Consider the following 17485-nt stretch of genomic DNA (forward strand, 5'->3'; position numbering starts at 1 on the left):
TTTTATAGATCATGATGGGCAAGATCTGGTACTGTGATTTGCTGGATTCTATTTATTAAGTTGTCCTTTTGTTGTTACATGTTCTAAATCTGAACGATGACAAACGGATATTAAGTCTGCCTTTTTGCTCTTTTATTTCAGTTATGGGCTTTGTTGCATTTTATAATGCCGACTTTGTTTGATTCTCATGATGAGTTCAATGAATGGTTTTCAAAGGACATCGAGAGTCATGTGGAAAAACAGTCTGGGATAGATGAAAGTGAGTTTCATGCCTTTTTTATCTGTATATTTTGCATGTTTGTAAGAACATTTTTCTTTTTCTTATGATCGTATGTTTTTGTTCACACTATTTTTATATCTACTTATAAAAAGTTTTGAAAGATTTGTTTTGTAGAACTATTCATTTGCAGTTCACTGTAGTATAAGCTAAAAGAGTTTTAATTACAAGTACAATCGAACCTGCCTTAACGGAAACCTGTCTTTACGGAATTTCCCCGCTCCCCCCTTGATATATTCCTCTTTAATTACCTGTATGAAACGGAAAACTGTCCTCCGCGGAAATGGAATAAAAAATCTGCTCCCTTTCGAGGGTTTCACCTGTCTAAGACGGAAAATGCTTTGCCCGCTCAGCCTTGATTTGAAACAAAAATCGCAAGTTTGGTTCCCCTGGCTCTAAACTTAATGCTATGGCCATGCCGCTGGGAGTAGGGGTGCAATTTGGGGGTAGATGTTACCCCATCATGTGAGCCCTGAGCGATGCAGATGGTCAGTGTAGGTTGGGTGTGAAATCTCACGACTGCCCATGAGTGCTCGAGTAGCGAGCCACTACGGAAACTTTCCTTGGTTGCCAGAAGCCAGAGGTGTGGAACTAGATTGACCAATGCCTGCCGCCCTGATCGTACGGCCAGCCGAGAAAAGAGTTAATCAAATCGTTGTAACAATGATGGCAGTGAGGGGTGGCATTGGTGGATGGGGCTAAGGATGGAAGCAAATGAGATGGTCAAACGTTTCTGTTTTTAATAGGTCAAACAGTGGTTCTATGAAAGGCAAGCATTGGTGGTAATTGGATACGTAAGACTGACATGTCATTATCAGACAGGGTAGCAATTGAGAGAGGTGTGAAGTTTTAAACACTGCTTGCCGATCGGACAAGAGATCCTTGATCCCACCGATTGGGCCTCTGAACCCCCCCCCCCCCCCCCCCCCCCCATCCTCCATCTCCCCATCTCCTCCTAAATTCCCCTGTCTAAGACGGAATTTTTTTCTGGCCCCCTTGCGATTCCGTCTTACACAGGTTTGACTGTATCAATTTCTAAATAGTGTCTTGCACATTTGGTAGGGTAATAAATTAGGTAAAAGAGTCAGAAAAGTAGGGTTTTGATAGTTATGATTTGTGGATGATGAGCTGTCTGAGGTGCCATCTGTAAGAAAGGCATTTAAAAATATATAAGGTAATTCAGGATTATGGATATAAGTTGATTGTTGGTGCCAACCTTGTTCTTGTTCATTTAGTACCATATTTATTTGTCTCTATCCAGATCAACTTTCCCGACTTCACATGATTCTGAAACCATTCATGTTGAGAAGAGTGAAGAAAGATGTCGAAAATGAACTCTCTGACAAGGTGAGTCTGAAATATGAGCATAATCTGTAACTTTTGTAAAAAATTGACACCACTTAAACATTTTAAGATGAAATAAGATGATACCATGGTTTATGGCATTGTCATGACTCAGTAGATTTACAGCTGATTGGGGTTGTAGTGGCAGTCTTATTAACTGAAAATATGAATTTTGATATTAATATATTTAACGTCATCCATGTTGAAATGATGAAACAATAAATGTATTATTGATTCCAAGAGTTACCGAGCACTGGTGTTAAATAACAAGTGAACTGACTGTCACATGACCTACTTCAGATCGAGATCCTGGTGTACTGCCCCCTGACCACCCGGCAGCGCATGCTGTACAGGGCCATCAAGAACAAAATCTCCATCGAAGACCTGCTCTACTCCAGCACCTCCTCCGCCTCCTCGGCCCAGTCCACCACCAGCAGTCTCATGAACATTGTCATGCAGTTCAGAAAGGTGAGACATTCCAGTGGGGGAGAGATTTTGACCACTGCACCCTTCTGTTGATGCTAATCCAAAGCTGCCAATCAGTAAATATAAAACGTGTAGTATGTTTTTGAAAGTCTGAGTATATATTCTGTTATAATTCATGTCTCTAATGTGGTAACACAATGGGTGCAGGTGGTTGATAGCTGCGTGGTGTGGTTTGCTTCTTCTTTCCTATCAAACATCTATCGTCCTTATTTCTCCTCTTTTTATGTGTTTATTACTCCCTTGTAAAACCTCCAATTTTCAGCTCTTATTGACCTAGTTTTGTTGCAAGTGTTGTAAAAATGCTTACTAATACAAAAACACTCCAGACAATAGGCTTGCCTACTGTCCTGCATTTCCTAGGATTGTCCCATACTTGAAAATTGGGAATTTGAGAGGACGTTTCAGCCTCCAGCACTCTAATGAGCCATTGAGAGATGAACTTATCGTTATGTGCAAGGAAGCCACCAAGTAGAGCATGGATGTATTTCCCTCATCCACTGTTTGTCCCTTTCAGCTGACAGTGTAGAATGTGTTGGTGGGAAAATTTGGTAGATTTTCAATTTTGCTGCAAGCACAGCAGTCGCAATCTAGAATGGTTTTTATTGGCTTTTCTTGCCATTTCATGTCATAATATTATATGTCCCTGACTGTGTTTTTAAAAAGTTGGTAGGCCTACAATGGTGAAGGTTTATTTTGACAAATGGGTTTAACTTTCTTACTACCTATTCCCTCCAAGGTTTGCAACCACCCAGAGCTGTTTGAGAGAAATGAGCCCAAGTCCGCCCTGTGTTTCCCTACTTCTCCGTTGGTTGTGCCAAAACTAGTCTACAGAGAAGGTATGTGGGTCTGGAATAAAATTTGTTATTTCTTGCTTTAATCGGTGCAGTTTTTACTTTAAACTGTTGAAAAGTTTCTTTGGAGTGTAACGAAACATCATATAGAAGCGCAACTGATAAAAACGAGATCGGTGCAGTTTTTACTTTAGACTGTTGAAAAGTTTCTTTGGAGTGTAACGAAACATCATATAGAAGCGCAACTGATAAAAACGATGCAGGTCATGCCTAGTGGTCACATTTTTCTTCTCTGTGTCTCCCTCCTCAGTTTTTTGTTATCACACATAATTTTCTTCTTTCCTTCACTCCTCAGTTGTTATAACACATTTCTTCTCTCCTTCACTCTTCTGTTATCATACATCTCTTCTCTCCTTCACTCCTCAATGGGTGGTTGGCAGGTGCTCTGGTGTGGTTTGCTTCTTTCTTTCCTATAAAAATTCTATCGTCTCTATCTCCCTTCCTTCTTTTTTGTGTTTTTTACTGTCTTGTAACACCTCTGATCTTCGGGACCTATATGACCTTATTGTGTGTTGCAAGTGCCATAAAACTCCTACTAAAACTAAAACTCACTCCTCAGTCGTTGTTATCACACGTTTCTTCTCTCTTTCTCTTCTCAGTCGTTATCCCACACTTCTCTCTTTCACCTCTGTCGTTATTATCACATTCTTCTCTCTTTCACTCCTCAGTCGTTGTTATCACACATTTCTTCTCTCTTTCACTCCTCAGTCGTTGTTAAGACATGTTTCTTCTCTCTTTGACTCCTCAGTCGTTGTTATCACATGTTTCTGCTCTTCACCCTTCCTCAGGTTACTTGGAGGACTGTCTCCCCAGTCGTCACCACATTGTGTTCAACATGCTGTACATATTTTCACCTGACAACATCCACAGATCTCTGTTTGGACAGTCATCAGGTTTGTTTACTATCTGTGGATGTATGCTTGTGTATATGGTACAGGCATACACATATATTTAAGAGGCACACACACTGACACACGCGCGCACACACACACACGCACACGCACTCATATGGAAGTGTAGTTTTGTGCAAAAATGTCCTGTATTCTAGTGTAAAATTGTTTTAAAGTATGTTTTGTCCAATCAAATGTTCTATGGGGATGGAGTATGAGTGTGAGTTTGGGGGGGAGGGGTGTAGCAGTAATCTAGTGATAAGATAGATGATGAGAGTCTCACAGTCTTCCCATGTCATCTGTTGAGCACAAGAAGCAATGTTTTTCCTTTTTTGACAAAGTTGATGGAAGTAATTTCTTATATTCAATGATGGTATACTTACCCATTACTTATTATCACTGTTTAATTGCTTAATTGCTTTTCTCTTTGCCAGAGCCACTGGCTGATGCCAGTTCTCAGAGCTGTTTCTCGTTCTCTCGCCTGATCAACTTGTCCTCAGGGGAGCTTCATGCCCACATGTATGGGGGACTCCTGGTCAGGTTGGTATCTCTTGCTGTGTTTTTGAGACCCGGGTGTTCCCTCCGCTTGAAGGACAGTGTAATTAATGCCTGTCCTAACCTTAGTATGGGTATCCTCACCTTTTAATTTAATTGGCACAGGAGAAGACCAATGGGTGTGAACATGATTATGATGACATCTTAAACACATTTGGCGGTCACAGAATGTTGTGAAACTGAGATTCGGAAATATTTCTTTTATGTAATGGCTTTCATTTGTTTTTAATATAAACTCTGCTTTTCTACTTGTTGATCAAATTGGAAAATCATTAAATAAGTCTTGTATCATGATCAAGAGACATGAATGACTTATCTTATTTCTCCATCCTTTTTTTAGATGGCTTGGAGTGTTCATCTTGATGAAAGCTGCTTATAGGATACATCAGCACTTTGTCTGGCAAGAGGAGAAGAGGTACATCAGCCTTTATTTTTGCATTTTCAACTTTTTGTGTTCTTTTAAACATTGCTTCCTATTTTATGTACCTGTATGTATGTTTTTATATACTTTTGTTGTTTTCCATTGGACAGAAATAAACAAAAGGGTCTCACTTCTTTTCTGTCTCTCTGTACCGTTTTTCATCTTGCTTTACTAACTGAAGATGACAGAAAAAATGATAATAAAGGATAGCATTTGTATAGCGCAAAAATCCCATTCAACTGCAAGCTCTATGCGTTTTACAGTCTATATTATTACCCCAGGAGATCTGATAGCGTTCTGAAACAATGTCAGCTTCCTGGAAAGTGCACAGTGCAAGCTGCCTTTTTATAGGTGCTAAAATACTAACATACTGACAAGATTTTTCTCTGTCTATGACTAGATACTCACTAAAGTGTCTAGCCCAAGGACACAGCGTCGGTCCAAGGCTCGAACCCCTGAAGTCTGCAACCTTACGATTTTGACTCTGGTAGCCTGACCACTAGACTACCGACACCACACAAGAGAAATGACGTGTTTTAGCATGCCGTGTACAACAAGCAATATGTAGTGTAACAACTTTCTAATAATGAACAAGTTTCTAATGTTAAACAGAAGTTTTTAGAAATATTACTGTTTCAAAAAGTGAATTGATTCTTACTTTTAAGAATGGTTTCAAATATTGGAGAAAATGAACTGTTGCTGGAATGCAGAATGCTATTTTAAATTTGTGTCAATGTATCTTGTCCTAGGACACAGTGTCTTTTACCAAGAACACAATGTTGAGCATGGACTGGATTTCAAACCCTCAGCTGTACTGTTAAAGTCGAGCTGCCCAACCACTAGACTAATGATACCACTCTTATAAATTATTACTGGGTTTAGATCTATATGTGTATTCCTGATCTGTACCTCCCACTCTTAACTTTTCTAGCTTCAGGTCCAGAGACTGTTTGCAGCTGACGCCCTTACAGACAAGCAGCGCCCCGAGCATCTCCTTGAGCCCAGTGCTTCAGGACCTTGTGTTCACCAGCCACACCTCACGCCTCATCTCACACGAGTCCGTCGTCCTCCACTACATCCCTGAGACTTTTGCCCACCGACAGATTCGGCTGAAACGCCTGAGACAGCTGGCTTTGTCCAAGAAAAATCCTTTGAGCCCTCCACATTCCCCGACAAAGGTACAACCCCCCCCCCCCCCCAAAAAAAAAAAGAACAAAAAGCAAAAAAACCCCCCCAAACTGTGCAGAGTTAAAAAGGCAAACAGGTTGTCGGGTGTTGAATATTTTTAAGTGCTATGACACTGGTTGATCATTCTTTCGATCAGTATTCTTCATTTATAAATGCTTTGTTACTTGTCCGTTAAATAGTGTTAAGTAAAAATAAAGTGCACGCGGAGCAGCGAGGGGTGAAGAAATGTAGGCGTTATGACTCAGTTGTGATAAAGTTGCCAACATGAAAGTCTATAATTTGACAAATGTGTTGTGATATTTTCTTGGATGTATTGTCTGTGCCTGCTTGTCTTCGTTTTTTTCTATGCCTTTACTGCAAGCATTGGACCAGTGCCCAGCCTTTGAAATGACTAATTTTGTATGTTGTGGGGCGTAAAATTGTGCAAGGACAAGCTTCTTCCTCCCTCACTTTCACCTTATTCCACCTCCTATCTTCTCTCGTAAGACTCTTGTCTTTTTTCTTCTTCCTCACAAACAAGCCCACATGCCAGTTTAGCAGTTAAAAGTGAGTATGTGCTTGTTAATCACTTAAATGTATCCTCATTGTACTTGTTTCTAGTCATAGTTATGCCCATTGGAAACTGCATTCAATGACAGTTATTGTGTGGATATACTTCTTTCTACTTAAACTGAAACTTTATGTATTAAAATATTTACTGTGCTTTCACATTACAGTCACCGGTTCGTAGTCCATCTAATGAGGAAGTGAACCTCCCCCTCCACCCACATAAGCTCCGCCCTGCCCGGGTTCTGAAGTGCCAGCCGATAGATGTCCCCTCGTTCTTCTCTATTCTCATTCCAAAGGTTGGTAAAAGACATAGACGTAGATATTTCCGTCACAACAGACGGTAATGTTTGTGCTGATATTGCTTTCTTTTTATGTTGTTGTGATGATGGCATATGTGGCTGGTTAGTCCAACTCAGGCTAGAAAAAGTTGGTAGCAGAAAGTGTTAGAAAAGTATTGACATCCTGTGTCTCTTTAGATGGTTCATGTATGCCTTTACTGTTGCCAATTGGTGCTGAAATGCTGGGAGGGGGAGGGGTTGATTTACATTAAAGATAAATGAAGTGGAATTCCCTGAAGTAAAATCTGTGGAGTAGAAAAAAAAGAGATGTGCCTTTTCCTGAGACTTCGGATCACATCCATTTTGTTCCTTCCTGTACCCCAGATTGCGTGTCCAAGCCGATCGGAGTACACAGTGGACCGCAGTGCCCAGTGGCAGCTCATGAGGAGACAACTGTGCGGGACGCTCAAGGCCAAGCAGTCACTGCTGTATGGTGAGCCGGAGAAGGCAGAGTACGAGAGATGGCCATCCCACTACTTCTCTCCCCTGGAGCATGCTGGTCTGTGTGCTTTTCAACCTCGATACGGCTGGACTCATGTTCAGATCCCAGGTTTGTGGACTGTGGTCAGGAGACCGAAACCTGAATGTAAAACTTGTGCTGTTTTTAATTTTATTTATCTATTTCATTTGGTCTGTAAGTTCTTGAAGCCAGTTTGTAGATGGCAGGTGCCCTGATGTGGTTTTCTCCTTCTGTCTTTTCTGTTTCCATATAGTCCTATCTTGGTAATAACACCATTTGATGGAAAAAGTGATTGTTTTTTTACAGGTCTTAATAGCGAGAAGTACAAATTAGCCATCTGATATTTATACGCTTAATTGAAAATCAGGTAGATGAATAAGAATAAAGTATGCAGATGTGTGGTCGTGGGACTTAACTTAAACAACACATAGCTTCCGTCTTTTTTGTTGTTCTTTCCTTTTTACTTCAACTATAAGGCACTATGAACAGAACCTGTTTATGTCTAGTAAGTAAGGCATTAAACATAAACCAAATTAAATGTGTTGTTTTTTCTCCTTGTTTCGTTGTTCAGACAAAGAATCACTGGTCAGTGATGCAGGCAAGCTCTTTGTGCTGGACTCTCTGCTGCGCCGACTCAAAAATGAGGATCACAGGGTTCTCATTTATTCCCAGATGACTCGGATGATTGATCTATTAGAGGTAACCCGTTCACTTCACTTTCCTCTTGAATGTTGTGTGATCTCTTGCTATTTACGAGGCTCCGACAAAGTGCTCTTTGAACTAGGTTTGTGAGGAGTTTTCTTGACTCTCCAGCCTCATTGTCCGATCAGAGATATATTAAGTTGGCGGTTGTGCTTTTTACCTTAACTAACAGGATACCTGTTGGTTTTTTTGTGTGTATTTTTGAAGGTCAGGCATTGTGAAATGTTGTCACTTTTTTGTTGTTGTTTCATTGTTAAAATTTATGTCTTTAACCTTTTGTGTGTTACTTCAATGTTTCCTGAAATAACAATTGAGAAGTCATATGTGTTGTCTGATATGTGTTGAACTGCAAAATAATTTAATTTGGAAAGAAGTATGTGAAGATATGTTTACTCTTTATTTTTGTGTCTGTTCAAACATTTTAAGAACAGTGTTTCTTTTGTTTGGTTAGTGTCTTAGGTGCTTGTGTATTTCATCTCCATAGCTCTTTACGGTTACCATTATTTCTCCCTTCCCATGGATCTCTAGTTCCTGTTCTGTAAAATCCTAAAGTAAATGGGTCAACGAAACATGTTCCCACACTGAAGAGAACATGTAGTTTCAAAAGCTTTCCGTATCTTGATCGCTGGCTTTTACATTAACTTTTGTTGTCGTCTATAAAAATCAATTCATTTGAAAACTTTTATTTCTTTGCTACAGGAGTACATGTGGTACAGAAAGCACACATACATGAGACTGGATGGGTCCTCCAAGATCTCGGAGCGGCGTGACATGGTGGCCGACTTTCAGACGCGCTCGGACATCTTTGTGTTCCTGCTCAGCACCAGGGCGGGTGGATTGGGGATCAACTTGACGGCAGCAGACACTGTAAGACATAGGGGAGAGATTATCAATGTGGATGTACTATGTCCATATTAATTTATTGATATCAGTTTTACAGCCTTCTGTAGTGTGCTTGAATGAGTCCGTGTTGAACAATAGTTAATTTTGGTTAAGTTTTGGTTCTGATATTAAGATTTCAAATAATTAAAACTTTTTTGTTTGTTATGATTTTGTGACATTGAGGATTCAGCTTTTGTGTTATCTTTGTATGGTGAGCTTTAACAGGTGTTGGAAAATCATTGTGATTTCAGCGATATTAAAATATTCTAGTTTTGTTATTCTATTCCTACTGAGTGTTTTGTAATGCAAAAGATATGAAGAAAAACTCAATATGAGTATTTGTGTCCTCCAGGTGATATTTTACGATAGCGACTGGAACCCAACAGTGGACCAGCAAGCCATGGACCGTGCACATCGACTCGGTCAGACGAAGCAAGTGACGGTGTACCGGCTCATCTGTAAGGGTTCTATTGAGGAGAGGATCCTGCAGAGGGCCAAGGAGAAGAGTGAGGTGAGCGGATGATTTTGGGGCTTTGCTTTAAGTTGCTCTGTGTGGTGGTTTTGATGGCCTGAATGTAGGTGGTTGGAGGGCACCGCTTGTTGATGCTTCTTCTTTACAGCTCCTATGTTGTTTTTATTTGTCAGCTTTTTTTTTTCTGGCAGTAAATGACTCATTTAATGAATGTGCATTTTTCACTTTCAAAATGAATTTACTTTATGTAGTTTGTGGGTGGTTGGTGGGCGCTTTTGGAATGGTTGACTTCTGCTGTCCTATCAAACATCTATCAATGTTCTTTCTTTCTTTTCTTTATATGTTACTCTTTAGCAGCACCTTTAATCTTTTGACAAATGACCTGTGTTGCAAGTGCCTATTGAAAAAAAAGAAAGAAAAAAAAAAAAAGGAAAGCAGTTTAACCTCACATCCTTCATCCAGGAGTGGGCTGGGTACTGCAATTTACTGAAGGTGAACTTTGAAAAGTACAGCTACCTTTCTGGTGGTATAGCTTCACTATTCATTTTATGCCATAGGAACAGTCTATTGACATTTTCTTTACACAAGTCTTTTCCAATTATGAGGCCTTTTACTTACACTTGCCTGATATAGGCTGTTATGTCAAATAAAAGTATGTATAGATTGTTTTTTTCCTACCGGGCTACTGTTTTTTTTCCTCCAAAGTGCAGTTTTCTATTGCTTGAGAATTTGTATAAAATGTAATAAAATGTATGTAAGTGAGTTATAGAAGAATAAAAAACTATAACATTTGAAAGTCAGAAAGTATTAACGATAAAAAGGCATGAAAAAACACTCATGACTTTGAGGCTAAACACCAATCTTTCGAAGTACTGGTTACTGAATTTAGGTTCCAAACGAGGTCAATTGCTTAAAGTGGAAAGACAATAGAAAGAAAGGAAAACTTATTTCTATCCCTGTTGTTATTTATTTCAATGGCATAGTATGTGAAGGAGAATCTTGAATCAACTCATGAGTGACACATCTCTTAAAAACCTTAAATTGTCCATCTTTAAACAAGAGGGTTTCACAAACAGACAATTATTACTTATCACCTTAGCTTAATGCCTTATTGCCTCCCATCTAAAAAGCATGTCACTAACATTGCTTAACTGTAAACTGTTAATAGCATCAATTAGTCTTTTATTGATTGCATTCAATAGAATGTTGTTGTAGCTGCGGTTATTTGACACGCCTTTGCTTTCCGGACGTTCACAGATCCAGAAAATGGTGATTTCTGGTGGCAACTACAGACCGGATTCCCTGAAGCCGAGAGAAGTGGTGTCCCTTCTCATTGATGATGATGAAATGGAAAAGAAGTGTATGTTCATAAAGATTTTTCTCTTCTGTGTTTTTATTAATTTGTATTATTTTATTATAGTAGAGGGTTTTACGGCGCTCGCAACTGCATATATATTTGTATGATTATGTGACGTACTGCACTGCAACCTGGGCTTGATTTTGTTCATTCAACATAATAGTTTACATGTTACTAGCTGGGCCCCCTTTCGATGAAAGGAATGATCGGTGCTTTAATATCAACTGAAAGTCATTGGCCTACTATATTTACACTCTACTGGAATGGGGCAATAAATTTTGAGAGATGCAAAAAATTATAAGGTCTAGATCTATACTCTCAAAACAAAATGCGCCTCACGAAATATCTCTTCCGAATTTTCTAAAATTACAGAGACAAAAGCGTCGGCCTACAAAAGCGATCGGCGAAATAAAGAAATTTAGTTTTTTTACAGCAAAACTGTCTCAAAACTGAAAAAACCAAGGGCGCCATGCTCTGGAGAATATTTTAAAGAATCTTTTGGTGAAAACCGCATGTCAATCGATGCAGCCATTAAAAAGCCTTTTGAATAGCAAAATTCGGCCACCGCAAATAGATAATAGATGTATGAGCAATTTTGTATACAAATTCTGTTTATGCTTATTTGGACAAGATTTGTCTGTATAGTGTGTAGATGAAGATAATAAATGGTAGTAAATTTAGTACTGGATAATATGAAGTATGATTGTTCTATTGGGTGTTATAGAATAATACACTCTATTTTGGCTTGTTTTTTGCTTACCCATTTTTCAACTGTGTTTTTTTGCCTTTGTCTCTCTCCTCAAGACACTGAAGTAATGACTGTATTTTTAATCTTTTACTTTCAGTATTGACACGCCAATTTGAGAAAATTGGAGATGATCCAAATATGGGCACAATTTTCCGTAAAAGGAAAAGGGAGTATAAGGTGAGTCTTGAAATATCCGCCAAAGTAATTGTTCTCGTTCATGATTTTGATGAAAGTGGGATGATGATTCACTGATGTACTTGAAAGTGAAAGCAAAATACGGTGAACTGTATACCGTTTTAAAAAGAAATTTGTGAATTCAAGCCATTTGCAAAATATTAAAATGGACGCTACTGCATTTGAGTCCAATGAGAGAATTTGTATGGCTTTCTAGTATTCATCACATTTACCAGAATTCAGACAAAACTGCTACGATGTGTCGCATCTGTTTCAGAAAAAATGAACGGGCAAAATGCAAAAATGCTTTTTAAAAAATAAAGTGTGCAATAAATAAATGGTTGCATTAAATCATATGTTGTCGCTGCTTTTGGTTATCTTTGATGAGTAATGATTTTTAATGTTACCATTACTTAGATATTTAGGCAGAAAAATGAAGGGCAAACCATGAATGCTACTTCAGATCTGGCACTTCATGAATATGACGAATAGATATCTAAGAGTTTAATGTTGGTCTGTAGATTTGACTGATTGTGATGAAAAGTAATCAGTGAAATTCGAAATCCTTAATGTTTCTTCAGTTTCAGGGTAACATAAAAATTGGAAATGTCATGCTGGACATCAGATGTTATATTCTCACCATTGCCTTTAAAAAAATTTACAGAAACGAGAAGGCACGAAGAAAAAGAAAGCCGCAGCAGCAGCCGCAGCAGCAGCAGCAGCCGCTGCTGCTCAAGCCGAGGAAAACAACATCACCATCCCTGCTCCCGACACTGAATCTGTGGCCAGCAGGGACTCTTTCTCCATGCCGGCCAGCCCTCAGAGCGGGGTGAGTAGACGGGTTGTCTTCCTTGAGGACAGTGGATGGGTGGGGGGAGAGGAGTTGTTGGTCAACTGAAATAATAGATAAGAGGTGCTGATATTGTCGCTGGATGGACTCTTGGTCAAGGATTATAGATGGGGGGAAAGTTGGAACATTTGAAGCTTTGCCTAATTGGGAGTTTAGGATGATGGTATCTTTCTTGACCTCTGCAATGGCATGGATTACATTTAAGGATTGCATTTATGTTGGGCTTTCTCTGTACTTTCTATGAAGATGACCTACTCATGTGCACTTATTTATCGAGTGTGTGAAAGGAGGGAACTACTTTTGGGTCCGGACTTGTGAAAGCAGGTTTTTCAGAGAACGTCAAACTGTGACACTGGGAATGGGATAAACAGTTGAACCTGCTCTAAAGGCCACCTGTCCAAGACAATCAACTGTACTAATGGCAACAATCGACCCCTGCTTTTTCCAACATAATGACCCTGTCCATGACATTCACTTGTCTAAGACAAAGTACTCTTGTCCTAGACGATGGGTGATGGACTTGGTCAGTTTTGACAGCTTTTTAGATGGTCACTGGGATGTGTTCATAAACCAGACGTGATGACCTTAGCTGTAAAACAAGATGCTGCTTAATGGGGACTACCATGGTGTGATAATTAAGTAAAATAATGTGTCATGTATTGTGTTGTAATTTGTGAATTTCTGAATGTTTTGCTTCTTGCTACTTTTACCTCATCTTATCCTATCTTGTCTTTTACTATTTACCAGAAGTCTGTGGGCAGCGAAGCTCTTTCTGTGATGACTCAGGATGATAGCAACGAGGGAGGTCTGGTCATTGTGGACGACGCCCACTCTCTATTCCCTCCAGGTTAGTACGTCCAATATCTCACTCACTCTCACTCGTCCCTTGACTTGTGCCGTTGAGGGGAACTGAGCACTGAAGATGTCCAAATTTTTTTTTCATATGTCCTCCTGTCTGTTGTCCCATTGAGTTCTCCTGTTGATGAACCAGTTCATTCTTTGATGTTGTCAGACCAGCTTTTTTTTTGTCTTTCCCTTTTTTTTTGCTATCTTTAACTCTTTAACCATGTCTGGACAGTGGCAGCGTCTGGTAGTCGAGATCCGTAACCATGGCTGGATGGTACCACCGTCCGATGCAAAGTTATTATTGTATTATGGTACTGGCCGAATATACAAAAGTGCGAGGTAACAAGCCTTTAGTTTGACCTGGAAGTCAAAGATAAATGATTTCTATTTCTGGTAATACTTTATTGATCGGTTGGACATGAAACAAGCGGTTTTAAAAATGTAATATGTGGGGTCGCATTTCCACAAACACGAGAGAATTACGCGGAAACGCGATTTTAAATTGCATGGTTAAAGAGTTAACAGTGCAGGCAACATACAATTATCTGTTTGTCCATCAGTCTGTCTGCCCAATGCCATTTTAACTGCTCCATTTATGGGCTTAACTGTTGGCACAGAGAGAAGAAAAAAGGAGAAATTTGTTAGTTGCCCAGCAATTCTTGTTGTTTATCTTATACTTATGTTTTTTTTTGACACTTTATACGTAAGAACCTTATTCTATAGTAATATTTTGCTTATGGTTACTTTAAAAAAAATCTATCTCATGTGTATCACCTCTTTTTCTAGTGAGCAGTAAGCCGATCCAGCCACCGAAGAGGGGCAGAGGTCGTGGCCGTCCCAGGGGGTCAGGGGTGGGAAAAAGGCCGAGAGGACGAGGCAGCGCGAAGAAAGCTATGTCTGCCGCGGAGATTGCTGGGGCCCAGGCGGGGATGACAGCTGCCTATGCCGCCTACGGCTACAACTTCACGGGGAAAGGTAAGAGTAAGTATATGAATTCATTCCTTCTTTATGATAGTGCTCTTTTTTGTTAAAACGATTAGTGTGGGTTTCATGAAGTGATCAAAAAAGGGAATTAAAAGCTCAGTGAAAATTCCTTGGGGTTTGATGATTTCATGGGCAGTTTAAATGTTTTATTCTTTTCTTCTTTTTGCTCATTCTCTGTCCTTTTTCAGCCTTTCTACTCCTTCCGACTGATCTGTGTATATTTTGTCAAGCCACCTTGCAACTTGACCCATATGAGAGATTTATTCCTGGAGAATTATGGATGTAAAAAAGTGCTCCTGGGTTCTCAAACTTTGTATTCGCTGAAACCATGGACACAGCAAAATTGAAGATTGGACATAACATATTCACAAGTTTGTTAGGTGTGAGGATTACTGTGCTCAATTTAGATTTTCATTGCCTGTGGTGCCGTATTATTTTTTAAATGGGTGGTTGATAGTCTCAGGACTTTATAGAACTGTTTTATTTATCAACTGTTGACTTATGATCCCTTATTTGGGCTGTACTGTCTTTATGAATGAAATGTAATAACAAACGGGTGAATGATGAACTTACAGGTACTCTTTTTTTTTGTTATGTCGAAGAAAATATTTTACCCCCGGGGCAGTGCCACTGACTGAAGTGTCTTTAGGCCATTCCCAAAGGGGGAACATATCTCGTTCAAGCATAGTAGAATTGTAAATGGGCTGACTCATGTCACGCTCATAACTGTGCCTGATCTACAACAGGGAACTGCTGCTTTTTCTTTCCTGATCCTTACTATTGTCATTTTCCTCTATTTCTTTTGTATGTTTGTCACTCCCTTGTGACCTGCTATTTTGGGGTGCCTTGATAGTCAAAGCAGACCTTGTGCTGTTGAAGCTAGAGAGGTGGGCAGTCTAAGTCTGATTCCCTGTAAAGATTTTTCTTCTCCAGTGGCGCTCATATGACCTTATGCAGTTGCGAGCGCCGTAAAACCCTCTACTTAAAAAAAAAAAAAAAAGACTTCTCTGTTGACACCCACCCCTTGGCGCTCATATGACCTTATGCAGTTGCGAGCGCCGTAATACCCTCTACTATTAAAAAAAATAAAGTAATAGAAAATATTTATATTCTATGAAAATCAGGGGTTTGGTTCCAATGTCTGTTAAGATGTTTTTAAGGTTTGTAACAGTGTAGTATCATATGTAACATTGTGTTTTTCTTTCCATCAAGGTTTGCAACGGATTAGTGCAATATGTAACATTATGTTTTTCTCTCCACTGTTTCAGCAACAGTACAGTCGTCCAAGCCTCCCAACACGTAGCACTGATACTCTTGTTCTTCTGGCTGTTCCTTCACATTGGCTTTTGACCAGGAGGAAAGGAATTTGCACGTCCTGTTAACAAATGAGAGAGAGAAAGAGAAAGAGAGATTCAAAGAGAAAGAAAGGGAAACAATGGTCCAGCTTGGCAGATGCTGTGATACATGCCAAATGCCTTTGCTCAAGTGTGGCCAGAAAGATAGAGTGTATCCATGTGTGCATGTATGTGTGCGTGTACGCATACGTGTGCGCGTGCGTGAATGTGTGCCTGTGCTTGTACATGTAAGTGTGCATGTGCTTGTGCGTATGTGGGTGTGTGTGTATTTTTTATTTTGCACTATGATAAGCAGTTCTGTTGATGCCATGCTGATGTTGCTGTTGCTGCCTCTGTTATATTCATCACAAGTAGCTGTGCACTGTTTAGTTAATAGTTAGTCTATATGGCTTCAACGGCATATTGGTTTTTCCTTGTGATGGAGCAGCTGTGCCAGGTGCTTGGTTTGGTGGGCGTCTGAGATTCTCAGGCCAGCGTGTCTGACAAATTTTGATGAACTCTTGTGAATCTGCATGTCAAGTAAAAAATGTTATGAACAATTTAATGTCTACAATGTATCACTTAGAATGAGTTTTTTGTTTGTTTTGGATGTGATTGGCAGCTGTAGTATTGTACATTCTTCTTAAGGTGTGAGATTGAAAAAGAAATGAATGTGGTGGCTGGCCAAGGGAGTTGTTCTTGAGAGTTTCTGGATTTTGTTCAGGAATGCAGCTATAAGACTTGGTCCAGTTGTAACGCTGTCATAGTAGGTAGTCCAAACTGGCTGGCTGGGTAGGTGGGTGAATTCACAGACTTTTGTGGTTTCTATATCTTCATGGGCTGCTATGTCCACTGCATCAAAATAAAGATCCACCTTTCTTTTCTTATAAAATATATAGTTTTATGTATTTGAAGTTGTGTGTACTGTTCATTGAAAAAGCTAGGTTTGTACAGCTTTTGCGAATACAAAAACAATCCAGTCCTACATCATCCTGTGCCTCGTGTGAACAAGGCATATGAATTTGTTACTACAACAAAAAGAAAGTCACATAAATCAGCTTCAAGCTGATTATTGTTCGTGGTGGATTCAAACTGAGCTTAGCTTTGAGATTACGGTTTAAAAACAGGGCCAAGAATGTCATGATTAAAAGTTTTAAATCACTGGTAAATTTATATGCAAATGGAGCCAAATGTAAGATTTATTAAAATGTGCTAAAATAAAACACATGGGCGATTATTTACGTGAACAGCGAGCCTGTAACAAAATGTGACCACTTGTTTGATTTTGCTGCCAGCACAAATCAATTAGTTGTCGAGAGTTTAAGTATAGTGAAATGTATCAACATAATTACATTCATTTTCTTCTGGGAAAGAGCAAGTCAGATAGACAGAAATCCCTCAGGGAAAGTAAAGAAATAGAACCCACCAGTGGCACCTTCCAACCGCCCACATTTTGTCCGAGAGCCGCCGGCCATTGTTTGCTGCTATGATGACCCTAAAGTGTGTAACAAGATTTTGCTACTTTTATAAAAGATTTGCTGGATGATTTTTTGTTATGTTATTGTTATTCACTTTTGGACTTCAGTTCTGGTCTGGCTGGTTTCTTTAGTGCTTTCTCAGTGTCTGTCTCTTTGTGTCTCTCATCTCTTCCTCTTTCCCTCCCTCCTGATCTCCCTCTTTGCCTGTCTCTTTCTCTGTCTGTATCTGTTCATGTGTGTGTGTGTGTGTGTGAATGTGTATGCGTGCATGATTGTTCTGTTTCTATTTCCTTCTCTTT

At 39.5% G+C, this 17485-nt stretch overlaps 1 protein-coding gene across 5 annotated transcripts in view; it reads left to right on the forward strand.

Moving 5' to 3' along the window:
* The window catches only part of LOC101848205 (chromatin-remodeling ATPase INO80), a 37895-nt gene extending 20642 nt beyond the window's left edge, over positions 1-17253 (forward strand). For 4 of the 5 annotated variants that reach the window (XM_005099163.3, XM_013082998.2, XM_013082999.2 and 1 more), the window contains 19 exons: positions 142-259; positions 1539-1624; positions 1922-2089; positions 2844-2943; positions 3747-3851; positions 4283-4388; positions 4744-4818; positions 5756-6002; positions 6729-6857; positions 7224-7449; positions 7931-8058; positions 8761-8928; positions 9296-9454; positions 10673-10775; positions 11618-11697; positions 12359-12523; positions 13292-13391; positions 14177-14371; positions 15643-17253. In XM_005099163.3, coding sequence (XP_005099220.1) covers positions 142-259; positions 1539-1624; positions 1922-2089; positions 2844-2943; positions 3747-3851; positions 4283-4388; positions 4744-4818; positions 5756-6002; positions 6729-6857; positions 7224-7449; positions 7931-8058; positions 8761-8928; positions 9296-9454; positions 10673-10775; positions 11618-11697; positions 12359-12523; positions 13292-13391; positions 14177-14371; positions 15643-15677 — 2493 coding nt within the window. In that variant the 3' untranslated portion in view covers positions 15678-17253. The remainder of the gene's footprint in view (positions 1-141; positions 260-1538; positions 1625-1921; positions 2090-2843; positions 2944-3746; positions 3852-4282; positions 4389-4743; positions 4819-5755; positions 6003-6728; positions 6858-7223; positions 7450-7930; positions 8059-8760; positions 8929-9295; positions 9455-10672; positions 10776-11617; positions 11698-12358; positions 12524-13291; positions 13392-14176; positions 14372-15642) is intronic. The other variant, XM_035969985.1, reaches the window with a different exon arrangement.
* The last annotated feature ends 232 nt before the right edge of the window (positions 17254-17485 follow it).

The sequence above is a fragment of the Aplysia californica genome, unplaced genomic scaffold (genome assembly GCF_000002075.1).
Source record: "Aplysia californica isolate F4 #8 unplaced genomic scaffold, AplCal3.0 scaffold00204, whole genome shotgun sequence".
Lineage (NCBI taxonomy): Eukaryota > Metazoa > Mollusca > Gastropoda > Aplysiida > Aplysiidae > Aplysia > Aplysia californica.